Below are 18,388 nucleotides of genomic sequence, written 5' to 3'. Positions count from 1 at the left end.
ACTCCCTGAGTGTATACGTCTCCTGGCTGATGGAGGTTAAGGTGCCCTGCATGGTAACATGCACCTAACTAGCCAGAGACTGAGGTAAAATCTTTACTAGACAGTGAATTAGGGTATGTCCACTCTACGGAGTTCTCGCAGAGAACTCCCTGCAGATTCTGCCGCTCGTCCCTGCGCACTCCCGCTTCACTCTCAGTCTGTGCCATAGACTTATTCTATGGTCAGGCAGAAGAATGAATGAACGGAGAATGAATGGAGTCTATGGCACAGGCGGAGATGCACGCCTGTGACAGGTCTATCCACCTGGATTCCATAGTGTGCACATACCCTGAGGGTACAAACACACGTAACCTATCAGCAACAGATTTCTCGCTGCGAATACGCAGCTAAATCTGCTGCAGACACCTGTCCATACACTTCAATGGGCTGACATACTCACAGCGGGATTATCATTCCGCTGCCAGTTTGTTAAAGTCAGCGCCCTTAACCCCCACAGCCCGGGTACATATGTACTTTACACAAGAAATCCGCTGCAAATACATGGCGTGAGCCCTCTCTGCAGCCTGCGGTCCCTGGTTGCTATGTGCAGCCAAGGACCGCACGTATTAGCCGCCGCAGCCGGCTAATTAACTATTCAAATGCAGCTGTCAAAGCTGACAGCTGCATTAGAATAGTGTAAGTGTCCCCTGTCCCTGGTGTCTAGTGGGGGATCCGTTGTAATGAGCCGGCCGGGGCTTAGCGTCGGAATGATGCTGATCCCGGTTTGGCAATCCATGTAGATGGTCTGCAGCAGACCATTATAATAGAGCACCGATCTGATGGATCATTGCTCTATTATATACACAGCATTGATCTCAATGGGAGATCAGTGCTGTGTATATAGAAGTCCCCCAGGGGGCTTCTAATTACTGTATGTGAAAATAAAATAAAGTGTTTTTATCAAAAAAATAACCCCCTCCCCTAATAAAAGTTTGAATCACCCCCCTTTTCCCATTTTATAAATAAAAAATAATAAATTAATAAAAAAAATAAACACATTTGGTATCACCGCGTGTGTAATCGCCCAGACTATTAAATTATCGCATTCCTGATCTCACATGGTAAATGGCGTAAGCGCAAAATTGTGCATTTTTATTTACATCAAATCCAGGAAAAATGTAATAAAAAGCGATCAAAAAGTCACATATAAGCAATCAAGGTGCCGAAGGAAAGAACAGATCGTGGCGCAAAAAAAGACACCACACACAGCCCCATAGACCAAAAAATAAAAGCGTTATAAGGATGGGAATGGAGCAATTTTAAACACATTTAGTTTTTTCAAAAGAATTTAATTTTTTAAAAGCCATCAAATAATATAAAAGTTATACAAGTTACATATCGTTGTAATCGCACTGATTTGAGGGACATAGATAACATGTCAGTTTTACCATAGAGCAAACGGCGTAAACAAGAAACCCATCAAAATAAAAGGAATTGCACTGCACATATAATTTTTTGGGGGGTTTGCAGCATATTTTATAGAAAACTTATGTCTGTACTTACAAAGTATAATTGGTGTCGCAAAAAATAAGGGCTCATGTGGGTCTGTAGGGGAAAATATGCAGGCGCAGTGGCCTTTTAAAAATTAAGAGGAAAAAAAGAATATGGCGTAGCAAAGAACAAAGCAGAAAGCGGCAACTCACCAAGCAAGTGCAGTTTATTCAAGACATTCACGATCATCGGTACACAGGCATGGCAATCGCAGAGTGTGTCCCACTGAGGCTACGGCCGTTTAACGCCTTTGCGCTTTAACTGGCCTCGTAATACGTAATGACGTGGATAGACATAGGTTAAATACCCGCCCCTTGCTCACGGAAAGCCGTGCCGGCAAGTTACAAGTGTAGTTAAAGTGACAGTACACCAAATAATATTATATACGGTAAACATAACACAAAATATCTACATATCATACAAATACAGATAGATCGTTACGATCGTTTAATCCAAGGGGACCCAAGGCTCCAGTCTTTGCGATCCACACTGTTTCCCCTCTGCAGCAGCATACGCTGGCGGTCTCCACCTCTTTTAGGAGTGTGGACCACTTCTAAGCCTGCGAATCGCAAAACACTAGGATCACCACCATGTCTATCTATTACGTGTTCAATTAGTCTAGGTGAGCCTATGCCTGTCCTCACAGACTTGAAGTGCTCTCTGAACCTGACATATAGATAGCTGATGGTTTTTCCGATATAAAAATATCCGCACGGGCATGTAACCATGTAGACAACAAATTTGCTTTTGCATGTTATTAACTGGTTGATACAATGCTCGTACCCGCCCAACTGTATGTTCCTTGCACTCATATTGTAGCTACAGAAACGGCACTGCCTACATTTGAAGTTACCTTTAAGTAATGACTCTCTTAACCAGTTAGATCTTCCTTCTGAGAGTACACTGCTGGTTAGAGTGTCCCCTAATGTTTTTCCTCTACGGTATGCTACTACCGGTTTGTTGCTAGTGACGGTCCTTAAATCGTCATCCGTCTCTAGTATATGCATATGTCTTAGAATTGCGGCGCGAATCCGACTATCCATACTCGTGTGTTTGAATGAAAAGCAAAACTTCTCCTCCTCCCCAATGATTCGATTTCTGGACTCTTTCTTTTCTACTTTTTGATAAGCCTCATCCACTAATCTTTCTGGGTAGCCCCTATCTATTAGTCTCTTCTTCAAATCTACTGCTTGGGCTATATATGTCTCACGATGGCTATTTATTCTTTTAAGTCTAGTAAACTGTCCGACTGGTACTGCACGTTTAACATGTTCGGGGTGGTAGCTGCTATGGTGTAACAGGGAGTTAGTGGCTGTCTCTTTTCTGAAACCCTCTGTGATCAACATCCCTTCTTCCGCTATCACTACTGTGTCTAGAAATTCTAGTCTGTTACCCCCGCATTTAGCTGTGAATAACATATTAGAGCTATTAGTGGTATTTTGGTAATGAATGAAATTGGAGAAGTCTTCATGGGTCCCCATCCACACCATGAAGACGTAACCGCAAAAATGAAAACTGGCTCCGTCCTTAAAGGGTTAAAGGGAATCTGTCTGTGGTAACTCATGTTCTAAACTGAGTAGGTAAGAATGGAAAGGGCACTCACCAAATCATATGATCTTCTTTTATTGAAACGTGTGTTTAAAATCCATAGGACATGCTGGGCAGTTCAGCAAACGCCAAATGAGGTATGTGACGTTTGCTAAGCTGCCCAGCATGTCCTATAGATTTTAAACACACATTTCAATAAAAGAATATCACATCATTTAGTGAGTGCCCTTTCCATTCTTACCTACTTGGTTTGTTGTAGTTTACCTGCATTTCGGAAAAGTGAGTACCAACCACTGTTCAGGATTATTGCGTGTCCGTACTCGCTAAATATCCCTGTTCCAGGTAAACCCATTCAAGGTAGTGCCAGTGGCTTTTGTCCTATATAAGCCTTATGTTTCAAACTGCTGAAACTGTTAGCTGTTAGGACAAGGAGACACATGTTACCATTTATTTATACAGCTGCGCTTCCAGGATGTAGATAAGTGCTTTTATTCTCGGGTTCAAGGCTTCAAATAAAAAATTTTAAGCTTCTGAATAGCTGCAAGCTGGAGTGCTGAGATAAAATAGTAAGGAGGTGTTACAGCTTTCTGCAATTCAGGAGCTCAGGAAAGCCTCTTTGACTTTTCTTGCTGTATAATAAAAGTATTCTGGAATCACCGGCAGATATAACTTTCACATTAACCCTTTAAAGACAATAAAATGTAGCTTTTTCCTGCTTTAATTTATTTTTATTTCAAATAAATTTCAAATTTATATAACTTTTGTTTAATTTTACAACATTTTTTAAAATTAAAACTTGAATGAATAACTAATATAAAAAATGAATAACTAAATTAAAATGTTTAAACTCTTAACCCCTTCAGGATGGGGCGAATTTTCATTTTTTGCGCTTTCCTTTTTTCCTCCTTGTGTTTAAAAACCCATAGCACTTTTCTTTTTTTTTCACCTACCCACATGAAATTGAAAATAAAACACATTTTTTTTTCAATTCGTGTTCGTGTGTGTGTGTGTGTGTGTGTGGGGGGGGGGGGGGTTGTGTTGACACCATTTGCCCTATGGTAAAACTGACATGTTAGCCATGTTCCTCAAGTCAGTACGATTACAACGATATGTAACTTGTATAACTTTTATTTTATTTGATGGCTTTTAAAAATGTAAAACCTTTTTAAAAATCTAAATGCTCCTTAAAATTTTTTATCCTTTGGTCTATGGATTTGATGTGACAAAGAATCAGCAATTTAGCATTTTGGCAAATTCAATAGTTCGGGCCATTACACACGCACGAATACTAAATGTTTTTGTTATTTAATGTTTTTGTTATTAATGTTATTTATGTATTTTCATTTATAAAATGGGAAAAGGGGGTGGATTAAAATTTTTATTAGGGGAGGGGATTTTTTATTTATGAAAAAACTTTTTATTTTTTTTTAAACAGCAATTAGAAGTCCCCTGGGGGACTTCTATATACACAGCACTGATCTCCCATTGAGATCAATGCTCTATATAATAGAGCACTGATCCATTAGATCGGTGCTCTATTGGTCTCATCTGCCGCAGACCAGATCAATAGAATACCAAGCCGGAATTAGTGTCATTCCAACGCTCTAGCTGACAGCCACCAGTCTCCTGCAGCTGAAACATCACATACCCAGATGATTAATTGACCACTCAGCCCGTCAGTGACTAGGGTGGGACACAGAGATTCCAGCTGAAAATGACAGGCTTCAGGCACTTCATGCCCACAGCATATGAGACACCGGCATGTAATCTCCTCTCCAGCAGATATAGCAGTCATCTCATCTGCTGGAGGATCTCATCTCTGCGTCTTACAGGCTGGAGGCCAGAAGATAGAGAGAAAGAAACATTGAGTGGAGGGCAAAAAATAATGATCCTTTATGTGTTCTCACCTTACCGCTGAATGTGGTCATGGTAGGGTGAGGCATAGTTTTAATCTTTGCTATAGGGCCCAATAGTTACTTGTTAGGTCATTGTAGATGATTAGCCAAGCGTTCATGATAGTCAACTTTGTTAAATATTTATTTTTCTATTACAGAGTACATTACTTTTTTACACCATATTGTTTTCTGAGAACATGCTGGCTTCTCATGACAGGAAGCAACATCATTACTTGGCACCTGGCTGCTGTTGCCACCCATTGCTTGCTTACACTGTGATGGCATAGATAAACTACAGAATGCTACAAGAAATAGCACTGTCTTACAGATATTATGACTTCGGATTAGGACCCTACTACACAGGGCAGTTATGAGCAGGCTAGAGATCAGCCAATGACCAACCCATTCGTCAGCTGATTATACTGTTCTGACATGCCAAAAAATCATCGGCCCCATATCTCCAACAGCAGGAACAAGTGTTCTTTACATCTAGCAAGGTCAGGACCTTTAGGAAAAAAAATTCCTGGGGTCCAATTTCCCTACATACCTTCCTAGACACTTGAGGTACTTAGGTGCCAATTTTAGGGGCCAAGCATTTCAGATGCCAATAGAGGACAGACTTTGGTAATAGCTAATAACACAGATCAGCAGCTGTATACTGTATGTCTGTCAAGGTCAGGACTTTTATGAAACCTTTCTGGACACCCGATGTGTATACATACCAAATTTTGGGGCCCAACAAGTCAGATGTTCAGATGCCTATAGAGGAAAGACGAAAAACAAACAGATTAGCATTCACTTTTATAAGATCTATCTATTTAATGCAACATGTAGAAATTAAATGCGGCACTTACCAGAAGACTCTTGCAAATAAAAAAAACTTTTTTAATCCATTCAGGTCATGGAAATGTGACGTAGTTCAGCAATGGACCATTTCACGCTTAACACATCACGCTCTTCCTCTCAGCCATGTGCGTGATGTGTTAAGTGTGAAACGGTTCGTTGCCTGAACTATTCTGTCACATTTCCATGACCTGAATGGATTAAAAAAGCTTTTTATTGCAAGCATCTTCTGGTGAGTGCCGCATTTCATTTCTACATGTTAGATTTAGACAAATGACTCTATTTACCTATGCTGAGCACCACTAGTTCCACACTAATGAGCTCCCCGCGTTACAGTCAGCACGTGCTTCTAGTTATGATGCAGTAGTTCCGGAGTAGTGCCGAGGTATTTCTATTTTGTTCTAAACAGTGAATCTATTTAATGATGGTGTCAGCCTAATTTACATTTCATTATTTGAATTTGGCATTTAATTTAATGTGGCATTTTTGAGCAATAAAAGTCATATTTTCTATGAGGGATCCCATCATTTCATATACCTTTAGTCTACTCTAGATTACAACATGCATTAGCACAATGTACCATTGTATAATTTATATAGGGCTACATAACATAAATGTAAGTATATTGTTACCAAGTAATAAATAGATGGGCAGGTTAAAAAGACGACAGGTTTTGACATTTCTGCTGTTCAGTAATGTTAAAACATTACTAGAGCATCACTAGATAATTTAGACATTGCAATATCAATACAGGAAGGACACCATGGTACATAATATTAAGAACATTTCCAATGATCTGCAGACAGAAAGTCTGGATCTATTGATTGTAAAGCTCCATAATGGTTATTCATCACAGGAGAAAATATCTGTCTCCAATGTGCATTTTAAATGTGCCTTCCATTTAGTAGCATACAAATACTTGTCATTTTCAGAAATTATAATAAAAAAACTTTAACCTATGTTTAAACAATTGGACAAGCGAATCTCGACCACGCTTGGGTTCGTCCAAACCCGAGTGTATAGCATTCTATTACCCGTGGCTACATCCCTAGGGCTGTATCCAACTTCTGCAGCCAACGATAATCAATGCCACATGTTCGGGTTCATCTCTAATATTTATATATTAGGTCCCAGTCACACTCTGTAGCCCATGCACGCTTTAACGGGCAGTGGATGTGAACCCATTGTGATACCAAACTGGTTTGGCTTTGGGCCACCCCAAGAAGCCGCATCTATTTGCCTTTTAGATATTCACCCTTTATCCTGCTCCAGGATGTGGAAGCTAAACTTCTGCAGCTAGAGGACACCAGGTCCCTCCATATGCATTGTCCTTGTGTGCGGAACAGCTGGCCACTACTGTACTATAATCTGTATGCACAATTATCCTTTATTCCTGAAACGTGTTATATATGAGCTACTTTTAAAAAAAAAATTCATTGACTTTACTTTGGGATTGCATAGTTTCTATGGGCAATGCTGACACTGTGGAATTCCAATTCTTTTTCAACTCCTCTGCATTGTTCTCATGGCCCCTTTCTAGGGAGCATCCCGTCTGCCTTGTTCTTGCTAGCCTTCCTGCAGCCCTTGAAGATCTACAGCATACCTTCCAGAACTGTGTTCTACAAACTGTCCACAGGGACCTCCTGATTGAGGTGATATGTATAAAGCCCCAGATGAGGACTAAATATGTCCACCTATCTCCACCTCTACAATAGTGGTATTACACCAGCCGCCACCTCTTGCCTATTTGGTTCTTTCTCTACATATCTTTTGAAAAACTTCTCACCTCGCTTCCTGTACTGGGACGCAGTGTCCTTGGCTTCAACTTTCTTTATATATATATAACTTTATATATATATAAATCTGCTTGCATCCAAGGAGAGATAGGTACTTTACCGGAAAATGGTGTTTGTACCCTGGATTCCCAAAGCTGAAGTTGCAGGGAATAGAGACTGTTTGGGTGGCCCAAATGACCCATATTGTAATCCACCACTTGGCTTACCAGGCATTTCATACAGGAAAAAAATCGTCCCCTTCGGCCTATAATTGCTCTGTATAATAGACCCTTCAATTCCTAAATATCCTGATCGTGTAAATGTACCCTTACAATGTATTATTCTAAAAAGTGAATTTTTCCACTGAACATTTAGGCATCCAAAGGCTTTGCAGTTGCAGTATTGCAGTTTTCCATCAAGAGCACTATTTAGATGGAAAATTGACAATTGGCTCATTCACTTTGCAGTTGTGCCATTTAAGGCACAGATTTGTTGCCCATCTGTCAAATGGGATGCTGACATATACAATCATGGGCAGCAAGTGACAGTTATGTACCAGACGCAGAATTGTGGGTTGCTTCACATCTCAGTACAAGACAAAACGAGTATATGATCAGAAAATGACCCAAACATACCACTAGTCGACTACGTTTGGGCCACAGAAGTCAATGAGGCCTGTGCTATGTTGGCATCTCATTTGGACCGGTTGCCAACGTATATTGCCTTGCAAGGCACAATTGTAATTGATGGGTAGCCTTAGCCATACTCCATGTAACACTTTGTTTTTGCAGTCCATTTAACATATCCTTTTAAGGGTGCGTTCACACCTACAGCATCCACAGCAAATCTGCAGCAGATCCACTGCAGATTTGATGCTGTGTTCAGTTATTTAAATGAAATCTGCTGCGGATCCGCAGCAGAAAATACGCTGCTTATCCGGTAAGTGTGAACGTACCCTAAAGCGACTCTGCAGCCACAATCTGCCCCCCCAAACCGATTGTTCCGTCAGATAGCTGCCTTTAATCCAAGATCTGTCCTGGAGTCCATTCAGCAGGTGATGCAGTTATTGTCCTAAAATACAACTTTTGAACTTGCAGCCCTGTGTCAAACTGGCATGGCCTAGAGTGTCTGTGCCCTAGGCTTGTACTGCCTCTCCATCCCTCCTCCCTGCCCTCTTCACCATTAAGAATGCCCCAGGCAGGTTTTCTCCTATTCATCACTTGTCTGAACACCGCACATGTGTTGGATCATTAAGGCACCTGTGCAGTGTTCAGACAAGTGATGAATAGGAGAAATCCTGCATTATTAATGATAAGGAGGGCGGGGAGGATGGGCATACAGGCGGTGCAAACCTAGGGCACAGACACTCTAGGCTACGCCAGACCCCCAGGACAGATCTTGGATTAAAAGCAGCTATCTGACGGTACAAGCTGTTGTGGGCGGGGTGGGGGGGGGGGATGTTTTTCTTTTTTGTAGCGTACACAAAAATGTAACCATTTAAAAATGAATTTGTTAAACGGACTGCAAAAAACGCAGTGTGAACCCAGCCTAACCCATAAAAGCACTGTGAGAAAATTTGTGTAGGCCCGCATTCACTGGAGAAAATAATTTCTTTATTGATAAACAAAAGATGAAAATCCAAAACATTACAACATAACCATGAGTAAGGCCAGTGGGAGGGGCCTGAAACATGTTGATTTTTGTGCCTGTTTGCTCGAGGTGTTTTGGATTTTTATCGTTTGTAAGTCAATAAAAGAATGATTTTATTCAGTAATGGAGACCTACACAATTTTCTCCTTCTTAAAATGCCATTGCCAACATGATGTAGAGGGCTAGCACCTCAGATCTGCTTACAAAGCAATAATGCAATCTGGACTTTGGCGCTTCATACGGATGGGCGAGCTAACTTTTTCTGTTTGTACACGAAAACATTATATAGCATACTGATGTAACCACTATGTAATTTTGTTTAAGGCAGAGTTTTTCCTTCATTGACAGTAATAGGGAACATCTGTTTTTTTAAATCATTGAATAAATGTGTAAACCCCATTACTTTAAGGTTAACACAACATTTTTATTTGGCTTAGCTAGTATGACAAATTTAGTCATCCTTCTTGTTTGTCAGAAACAAAAAGCTGTGAAGGGAAATTCCTGTTGAATCCTGTTGTATTAAATAATTGAGCGTATCTGTAATAAAATATCTTATCAAGCAGAAGCATGAATGTATTACGTTCTAATAGTCATTTAATACTGGGATTAGTTTTAGAACACTGGTGAATGGTATTGTTTACCTTTACGTAGCTTTTTTCTTTTTTACTTCTTTACAGCAGATGTCCTGTGATGTCGGCATATAGAGGGGCCTCTGATGTTGTGCAATTAAGATGTCATAAGAGTGATGCTGCATGTCTGTGACATTTCATTTACCTTACTCATGCTTGTCACTTTGGATCTTTATTAAGACTTAGAATCAATGTGTATCTTGCAGGGAGTATGTACACTGGAGAAGCTTGCCATGTAAGAAGGTATACTTAGTGATGCAGTAGTATTTATACCTTAGTGTTGGCATTCACACAGTACATTAAGCTTGAAATAATTCATCATTCTGCAATTTACATTTCAAAATAAAAATTATTATAATTTTTTATTTTTACTTCATTTCCATATAAAAACATATAACAGGCCTCACAATCAAATTTAAGATCTTCGAAAAAACTACAGAAACCCCTTCTTACACCCCTCCCTCGATGACGATAGAATGAAAAAAAAATCTATCGAATTAAAAATTATTTAGAAATATTGCTATATAGTTTACCTCCCCCAACACTGGTGTAAGCTAGCAGGCAGTATAGATAAACAAATAAAAAACTTCCAACCTATGCTGCCTGCCACATTTCTAAAATAAGTGCTTTGCAGATGTCAGATAGTCTTGTCCTGCCATCTTCAGAGGGTATTAGGCAAGCAAAGGGTACAAAGCTATCTGCTGAAATGGCATTTAGATAATACTAAGACTGCTAGTGATTTTCCCATAAACAATTTGAAATTTTCCCATAAAAAATAAAACAAGGGCATGGATTGGCCTCCTGGGTACCCTTGGAATAAATCCAATGAAAACAGACACAGACAAACTGACACTATATACCTGGGCACCACCCAATACTTTTTCTAGTTTCAGATATTTGTTGACTGACAGTAATTTCTTCTGATCCCCACTCCTATATCTTGCTCCCATGCGTCCCAAATGGGCCTATGGGAGCTTATCCTCCCATGAGCAAAAGAATACCATGACCCTTCTATCCACGAATATCTTCCATCGGGGAAGAGTCAGGATCTTTTTCCTGGTTTTCTGTCATGTCACCTCTATTGACTAGTAGTTGCAAGAAAAAAAAAAAAAAACACAGCACTGAAGTCCATATAAACAGGATTTAAGAATCAATTATTACTTTTATGGTAAACTTTATGGTAAGGCATATAGTAATAATTTTGTCAAAATAGTAATGATCAAAATACCCCCTTTTGCTCATATAATGCTAACTCTCCAATCATATCTGCTCCCTCTAAATGCTCCTTTACACGAGCATCCCTGGAAATGAACCCTAAGAGATCAGCAGCGGATCCCTGCCATGTAATCTCTATGGGCAGACATACTCGCAGCAGGATTAACATCCTGCTGCAAGTATGTCGGGAGACCGCCCGCCGGCCGTAGCATATACATTACCTGCTCCGCAATCCGGCTTGCTTTGGAGGTTCCCGAGTGGATTTCCCGCTCAGCCAATCAGTGTGCTGTGGCAGGGCAGCACACTTATTGGCTGAGCGGGACGTGTAGCCGGGAACCCCCAAAGCAAGCCGGATCGCGGAGTCGGTAATGTATATGCTACGGCCGGCGGGGGGTTAACAGGGCGGTCTCCCGACATACTTGCATGTCTGCCCATAGAGATTACAGGGCAGGGATCCGCAACAGATCTCCCTGTGAATTTGTATCGAGAAATCCGAAAGAAAGAGTTCTGTGTGTTTGTACCCTCAGGCTGGATTCACATGCTCCGTGTTTGCTCCGTGAAGCATGGACGACATGGACAATTAAGCCCTGTACTGGATTGTATCCCTACACAGCAATATCATGCCGGGAGTGAGAAACAATTTGAATCTCTGCGCCTCAGTCACTACAGTGCCGTGAATATTCAAACTGTTTTCCTGCTCCCGACATGATATTGATACCTCATGCCTTTGAGGGGAACAATCCAGTACAGGGATTCATCGTCTGTGTTCTCCATGCTTCACAGAGCAAACGTGGAGCATGTGAATCCAGCCTTAGGCTATGTTCCCACACGGTATTTTTGCTCAGTATTTTGAGGCCAAAACCTGGAGTGGATTGAAAACACAGAAAGGCTATGTTCACACTTTGTTGAAATTTAGTTGATGGCCGCCATTTAATTGCACATAACAAAATTTCAACTGTGTATGAACATAGCCTTTCTTTTCAATCCACTGCTGGTTTTGGTTGCAAAATACTGAGCAAAAATACTATGTGGGACAAATTCCCTTAAAAGGGGTTATCCAGCACTACAAAAACATGGCCACTTTCCCCCCTCTCATGTCTCCAGTTCAGGTGTGGTTTGCAATTAAGCTACATTTACTTCAATGGAACTGAGTTTGAAACCCCACCCAATCTGGAGACAAGAGAGGGGGAAAAGTGGCCATGTTTTTGTAGTGCTGGATTACCCCTTTAAGGACTAAGGCCTAGATTTATCAAACTGTGTAAAATAGAAACTGGTGTAATCTGCCCACAGCAACCGATCACAGCCTAGCTTTTACTATACCAGAGCTGTGACTGGTTTCTATGGGCAGTTTACACCGATTTCTATTTTACCACCCTTTGATAAAGCTGGGCCTGAGTGTTCAGAGTACTTACATTTTCATTCTGTTCCCATACTCCTGTGGAGCTATAAAGTGATACAATTTCACAACTTGGTGATAAATTCATATACACCCCTCTCTGCAAACTGGGTGTCCTATGAGTATTCTATCAGTTTTCCATCACTAATATTTTCACCCCGAAATAGGCTGCAATTACTAAAGAATTCAAGGAAGGTGAAAGTCACTTTTGATCAGATTGATCAAAGGTGATCCCTGTGCTACATGCTCTATCTACAAGCCTAGCATAATCCTATTAATCTATAGGTCTCCAGCCACTATGTCAACACAAAGTGTCAAACCACTTTTTCTCCCTCAGACGAGTACTTCCTTCTTATCCAGATTATCCATGGCCCAGTTAGCAGACATTCCATTGATGACTTCAGACACATGTTATCCTTCAGTGATAGACGTTTTGTCAAGAGTACTATATATAAATACATTCCTTGACATTATCAGAAGCTTTGAAATGTCTAGACTCACACATCCTATTTTCTGCATGCTTTTAAAGGTATCTGGTAAAAGGCTATATGTCTATTTCGTTTTTCTTTAACTGCATTGTCTACTGGTGCATATAAAGCCATGTACATGCGTAGTAACGTCTGGGTGTATAAAAGTATAAATGTGTAGTAGGGGTTCTTGTTGTCATTGTGGAGGTGTCTATGCTCATGTATTATTAAACAGTACTTATCAACTGTTGTATGTCCTGCAGGAAGATATGTATTCTTTCCAGTCTGACAAAGTGCTCTCTGCTGCCACCTTTGTCCATGACAGGAACTGTGCAAGGCAGGAGAGGTTTTCTATGGATGTTTGCTACTGCTTTGGACAGTTCCTGTCTCAGACAGAGGTGGCAACAGAGAGAACTGTTTCAAACTGGAAAGAATACACTGCTTCTTGTAGGACATGCAGCAGCTGATAAGTACTGGGAGACTTGAGATTTTTAACTAGAAGTAATTTACAAATCAATTTGAAAGAAAAAAAGTTTTCCAGAGTTCGCTTTTACATAATCATCCCTTCTTTAACACTTTACTAAGACTTTAGTGATAGTTAAGGCTTACCCACACAGCCTAAGTGGCTGTTCCCACTCTTAGTATGAGTCTATTTTATTATGCAGGACTGTGTCCAGGGGTGAAATTTAAATTTTGATTTCCAGGTACCTCAGCTTGCAGTCATCATCCATACTGGTTTGGCAAGTAGAGACCACAGGAAGAGGTGGGAAGAGATTACTGCTTTCTGAATGGGCAGTATAAGCTACTGGGAATGCACAGTATTAGCTGCAAAGTAGATGGTGTTCCATCTGCAATAATACCGTTCTCTGATTTAGCAAACCAGTTTTATTTCAAAATCCAGTTTGCCCCAACTGGGAGAATCAGTTGGTTGGATCCCAACCCTGACACTGAATGATTCCATTGCCAAGTCTATACTCCTAAGTAGGGATGGTCCGAAACTGCCGAGGTTCGGGTTCGTATGAACCCGAACGCTCGGCATTCGATTCCCGCTGTCTGCCCGCTCCGTGCAGTGGGTGGATACAGCGGGAGGACCGCCTGGAAAACTGGGATACAGCCTATGGCTATGGCTGTATCCCAGTTTTCCAGGCGCCCTCCCGCTGTATCCACCCTCTCCACGGAGCGGGCAGACAGCGGAAATCATTGCCGAGGGTTCAGGTTCGTACGAACCTGAACCCATCCCTACTCCTAAGAACTGATCTTTCTGTCAAATAAAATACACATACATGCATACATACATTCACTTTCTCCAAGCTATGACCTAATAAAACTCGCAAGTTGATCCATGTTGCACCTCTTAATTTCCAGAAACTGAATCCTTTTGTAATACAACTGGACATTTTCCCTAAGTTATACATGTTTATGAAAGAGCATAAATATGTATGCAATAGAAAACCACGGAGACAAGCGTGTATTTTAGCAATTACAGAGTATATTTAGAATGCAGTATGCTGAGATTGAGCAATCTGTTTTAATAAATGCCTGGTTATTGTTACATTTCTTCCCTCAAAAATGATTTCTCTTATAAGAATAGAATCCGGCTTTCACTTTGATCACAGTCTTTTGATCCTGAGCACGGATAACACAAATGGGCTGAACAGATACATTAAGTATACAATTTCAAAGTTAATTCAATCATATGGATACATTTTGGGAAGATATAATCAAAACTGTAAAATCAATCAGGGAAGGTAAACGAAGACTAGCTTTTCCTAGTAAATGTACCAAATTATATCTACTACTGCAACAGTGGAAGAGTAGAGGGAGAAGCATGTAAGGCTGGTCATCTGCTTAAAGGAGAAGTCCGGTGATTTCTAAAAGCCGGCAGCCTGCAGGGGGGGAAATTGATTGATTGGTGTGCGGCTGGAGTGGCTGCTGGACCGCCACTGGAAGTCATTTTTCCCCGAGTTAAAAAAAGGGGAAATTGGCCGCACATCTATACCTCTGTTTGCACTGCAGGTTGCACGCTACATGTGGCTTAAGTACAGACAAAAAAAAAAAAAATGAAAGTGCAACAGAAACCTACAGGTGCAAGTGCTTACTGTATATTCTCCCCCTGGCATACACACGATAAAAACCTGCTCAATAGATATTAAAAATTTAGGATCTTAGCAAACTATTTGATCAGAGTGTACCATGTCACCACGTTAAGGTGTCCTCAGAGACTCGGTCCTACTCTAGCATTCCCACATTAGCAATGGCCTCTCCTGGGCTAAATGAGCCTACAACTGTGCAGATAGGAGCCAAATCTCTGTTTATAACACTTGAAAGACATGGGTGGAGTGCAAGCCAACAGGTAGCTTCACCCCCACATACAACAGAAAAAATTGGCCGCACCTCTATGCCTCTGTTCACACTGCAGGTTGCACGCTGCATGTGGCTTAAGTACACACACAAAAAAACTGAAAGTGCCATGGTACACCCTGTTGATCAAATAGTTCTCATTTTTTAATATCTATAAGATCAGGTTTTTATTGTGTGTAAGCACTTGCACTTGTAGGTTGCTGTTGCACTCTTTTTTTTTTGTCTGTACTTAAGCCACATGCAGCGTGCAACCTTGAGTGTGAACAGAGGCATAGAGCTGGGGCCAATTTTTTAGGGGTATTCCTCCTAAAATTATTTTTGCATTAATACGTTGCCCACCCATATCTTTCCATCTTTTCAATATAAAGTTCTTATAGATTCTGCACAGTTTTGCTGTTATCTAAATGCATTTACCCCCACCAAACGCATAGAATCATCAAACCTCAGTCCAACCCGTCTCCACTCCCTGCTCCTGGCCCCCACCATCCCAGTGGGCATCATATGTCCTCAGTCTCTTCAATGGTCCGGGTTAGTGCTTCTAACCCAGCACACTGAAGTGAGGGAGGACAGTGACAGCTGCTGCTGCTGTTCACTGTCTCACTCTCTGAAAGCAGACCCCCCCACACAGTGTTTAACCCCATTTCCCCCCACTGTGTGCTCCCCACCTGATGGCCGGCTGCCTGCCCGCGGCACCCCCCCCCCCCCCCCCAACTCATCTGGTGGCTGGCCGGCACCCGTCCCCCCTGATGGCAATCCGCTGCCGCACGCATCTCGCCTGATGGGCCCCCCGGGCAGACTCCAAACCTAGGCGGGGCTTCATGATGGATGGGGCCCAACTGCCATGAAGCCCCACCTAGGTGATGCTGTTCACTGATTAAATGCAGCGAGAGTAAAGGGGGAAGTAGTGACAGTATCACTAACAACAATTCAGACGTTTTCTTTACAGCAGCCACATGGGAATAGGAAACTGATGTCTGGACATGCCTCATGAAACAGTGCTCTAGGCATCGTTTGTGAGCTGTACAGAGGTCAGTGTGCAGGGGGAGGAAAGCTGTATCCATCACCTGTTGTTGGTGAGTCCTGTGTTATCTGCCTCCAACTTTAATCCTCACTGTGATGATGAGATGATTACTGAAATGTGATCTCTAGAACACAAAGCATCAGCCTTTATTTTGACATATAGAAAGTAACATTAAGAATTCTTAAAAAAATTTATATATATATATATATATATATATATATATATATAGTATATACTGTATATACTGTATGTATATACAGTGGTGCCTTGGATTACGAGCATAATTTTTTCCGGGACGGTGCTTGTAATCCAAATCCACTCTTAAACCAAAGCAAATTTTCTCATAAGAAATCACTGATATGCAGACAATTGGTTCCACACCCCAAAAATAATGATTTTATATTCTGAATAACATGTAGAACAGATGAAACAAACAATTATAAACAGCAGAATATGTCATATTATAAGTTACTGTACAATATAGCAATCAGCATGTGGAGTATAATGTATAGTAAGGGCATAAACCTGAAAAATAACCAGCAGTTTGTAGATACAGGATGGAACTGCAGATCCCCATAATGCAGTAGCGTAGTACAATAGGCTAGAATAGAGAAGCAGGGCTGTGTGGTCTGGTCTGTGTGGTCACATGACAGCAATGGGGAAGGGGTGTGTGTTCAGCATGGACCAATCAGGACTGACAAAGACTGCAGGGAACATGAAAGAATGAGAAGGGCAGATATGGGCGCAGTATAGCAGCACTCTCTGTCCTGGAAGAGCGGGGATACAGCTATGGCGAGATTACCTCCACAGTCCTGTCTCCTGATGCAAGCCCCAGCCTGAAGTGGATCTGCTATGATTTGGAAGGTGAGGGGTCAGAGTACAGTGCTATAGACCCCGCTATACAGAATATGCCCCTCCCCAACTCCCGCTCCCACCCAGTACAGGGAGCTCTTAAACCAAAACAATGCTCTTAAACCAAGTCACAATTTAAACCAAAACGCTCTTAAACCAAGTTACTCTTAAACCAAGGTACCACTGTATGTACAGTGAGTCCAAGAAGTATTTGATCCCTTGCTGATTTTCTTTGTTTGCCCACTAAGAAAGACATGATCATTCTATATTTTTAATGGTAGATGTATTCTTATATGGAGAGACAGAATATTAAAAAGAAAATCCAGACAATAAATCTAAGGAATATATATTAATTGATTTGTATTTCATGGAGTGAAATAAGTATTTGATCCCTTAGTATTTATTAGCAGTTCTGGCTTTTACAGACCAGTTAGACACTCCCAATCAACTTGTTACCTGACCTGAAGCCGCCTGTTCTCACTAATCACTTGTGTGAAAAACAACTGTCCACAGAATCAGACAGATCACACAGATTTCAAGTCTCCAACATGGGTAAAACCAAAGAGCTGTCACAAGACCTCAGAGTCAGAATTGTTGACCTTCACAAAGCTGGAATGGGCTACAAAAAGATTAGTAAGGTGTTGGATGTGAAAGTAACAACTATTGGTGCAATTATCAGAAAGTTTAAAGAGTATAACATGACAATCAACAGACCTCGGCCCGGTGCTCCAAAGAAGATTTCGCCTTGTGGGGTGGCAATGATGCTGAGAACAGTCAGAAATCGTCCTGCAACCACTCGGCAGGAGTTAGCAAATGACCTGAAGGCAGCTGGGACCACAGTTTGCAAGGAAACAATTGGCAACACTTTGCGCAACAATGGATTCACATCCTGCAGTGCCCAAAAGGTACCCCTGCTGAAGAGAGCACATGTGGAGGCGCGCCTCAAGTATGCCAATGATCATTTGAAAGATGAACCAAGTTATTGGGAGAAGGTTTTGTAGTCAGATGAGACCAAAATTGAACTTTTTGGCCTCAACTCCACCCGCCATGTGTGGAGGAAGAAAAATGCTGCCTATGACCCCAAGAACACTGTGCCCACCGTCAAGCATGGAGGTGGAAGCATAATGTTTTTGGGGTGTTTCTCTGCCAAGGGTACAGGGCTACTTCACCGCATCACTGGGAAGATGGATGGAGCCATGTACCGCA

The 18,388-nt window shown here is 41.4% G+C and overlaps 1 protein-coding gene across 3 annotated transcripts in view; it reads left to right on the top strand.

The window, feature by feature from the left end:
* AOPEP (aminopeptidase O (putative)) overlaps positions 1–18,388 on the top strand; it is a 310,178-nt gene that overhangs the window by 207,789 nt on the left and 84,001 nt on the right. The window contains exon 12 of one of the 3 annotated variants that reach the window (XM_069961758.1): positions 9,919–10,020. The exons of the other annotated variants lie outside the window; for them this stretch is intronic. Within the exon in view, the coding sequence (XP_069817859.1) occupies positions 9,919–9,945 (27 nt within the window). The 3' untranslated portion in view covers positions 9,946–10,020. Of the gene's footprint in view, positions 1–9,918; positions 10,021–18,388 lie in introns of those variants that run through there. 3 annotated transcript variants of the gene reach the window in all.

This window comes from Dendropsophus ebraccatus, chromosome 3, assembly GCF_027789765.1.
Source record: "Dendropsophus ebraccatus isolate aDenEbr1 chromosome 3, aDenEbr1.pat, whole genome shotgun sequence".
Classification (NCBI taxonomy): domain Eukaryota; kingdom Metazoa; phylum Chordata; class Amphibia; order Anura; family Hylidae; genus Dendropsophus; species Dendropsophus ebraccatus.
This window is presented reverse-complemented; position numbering and strand designations above follow the sequence as displayed.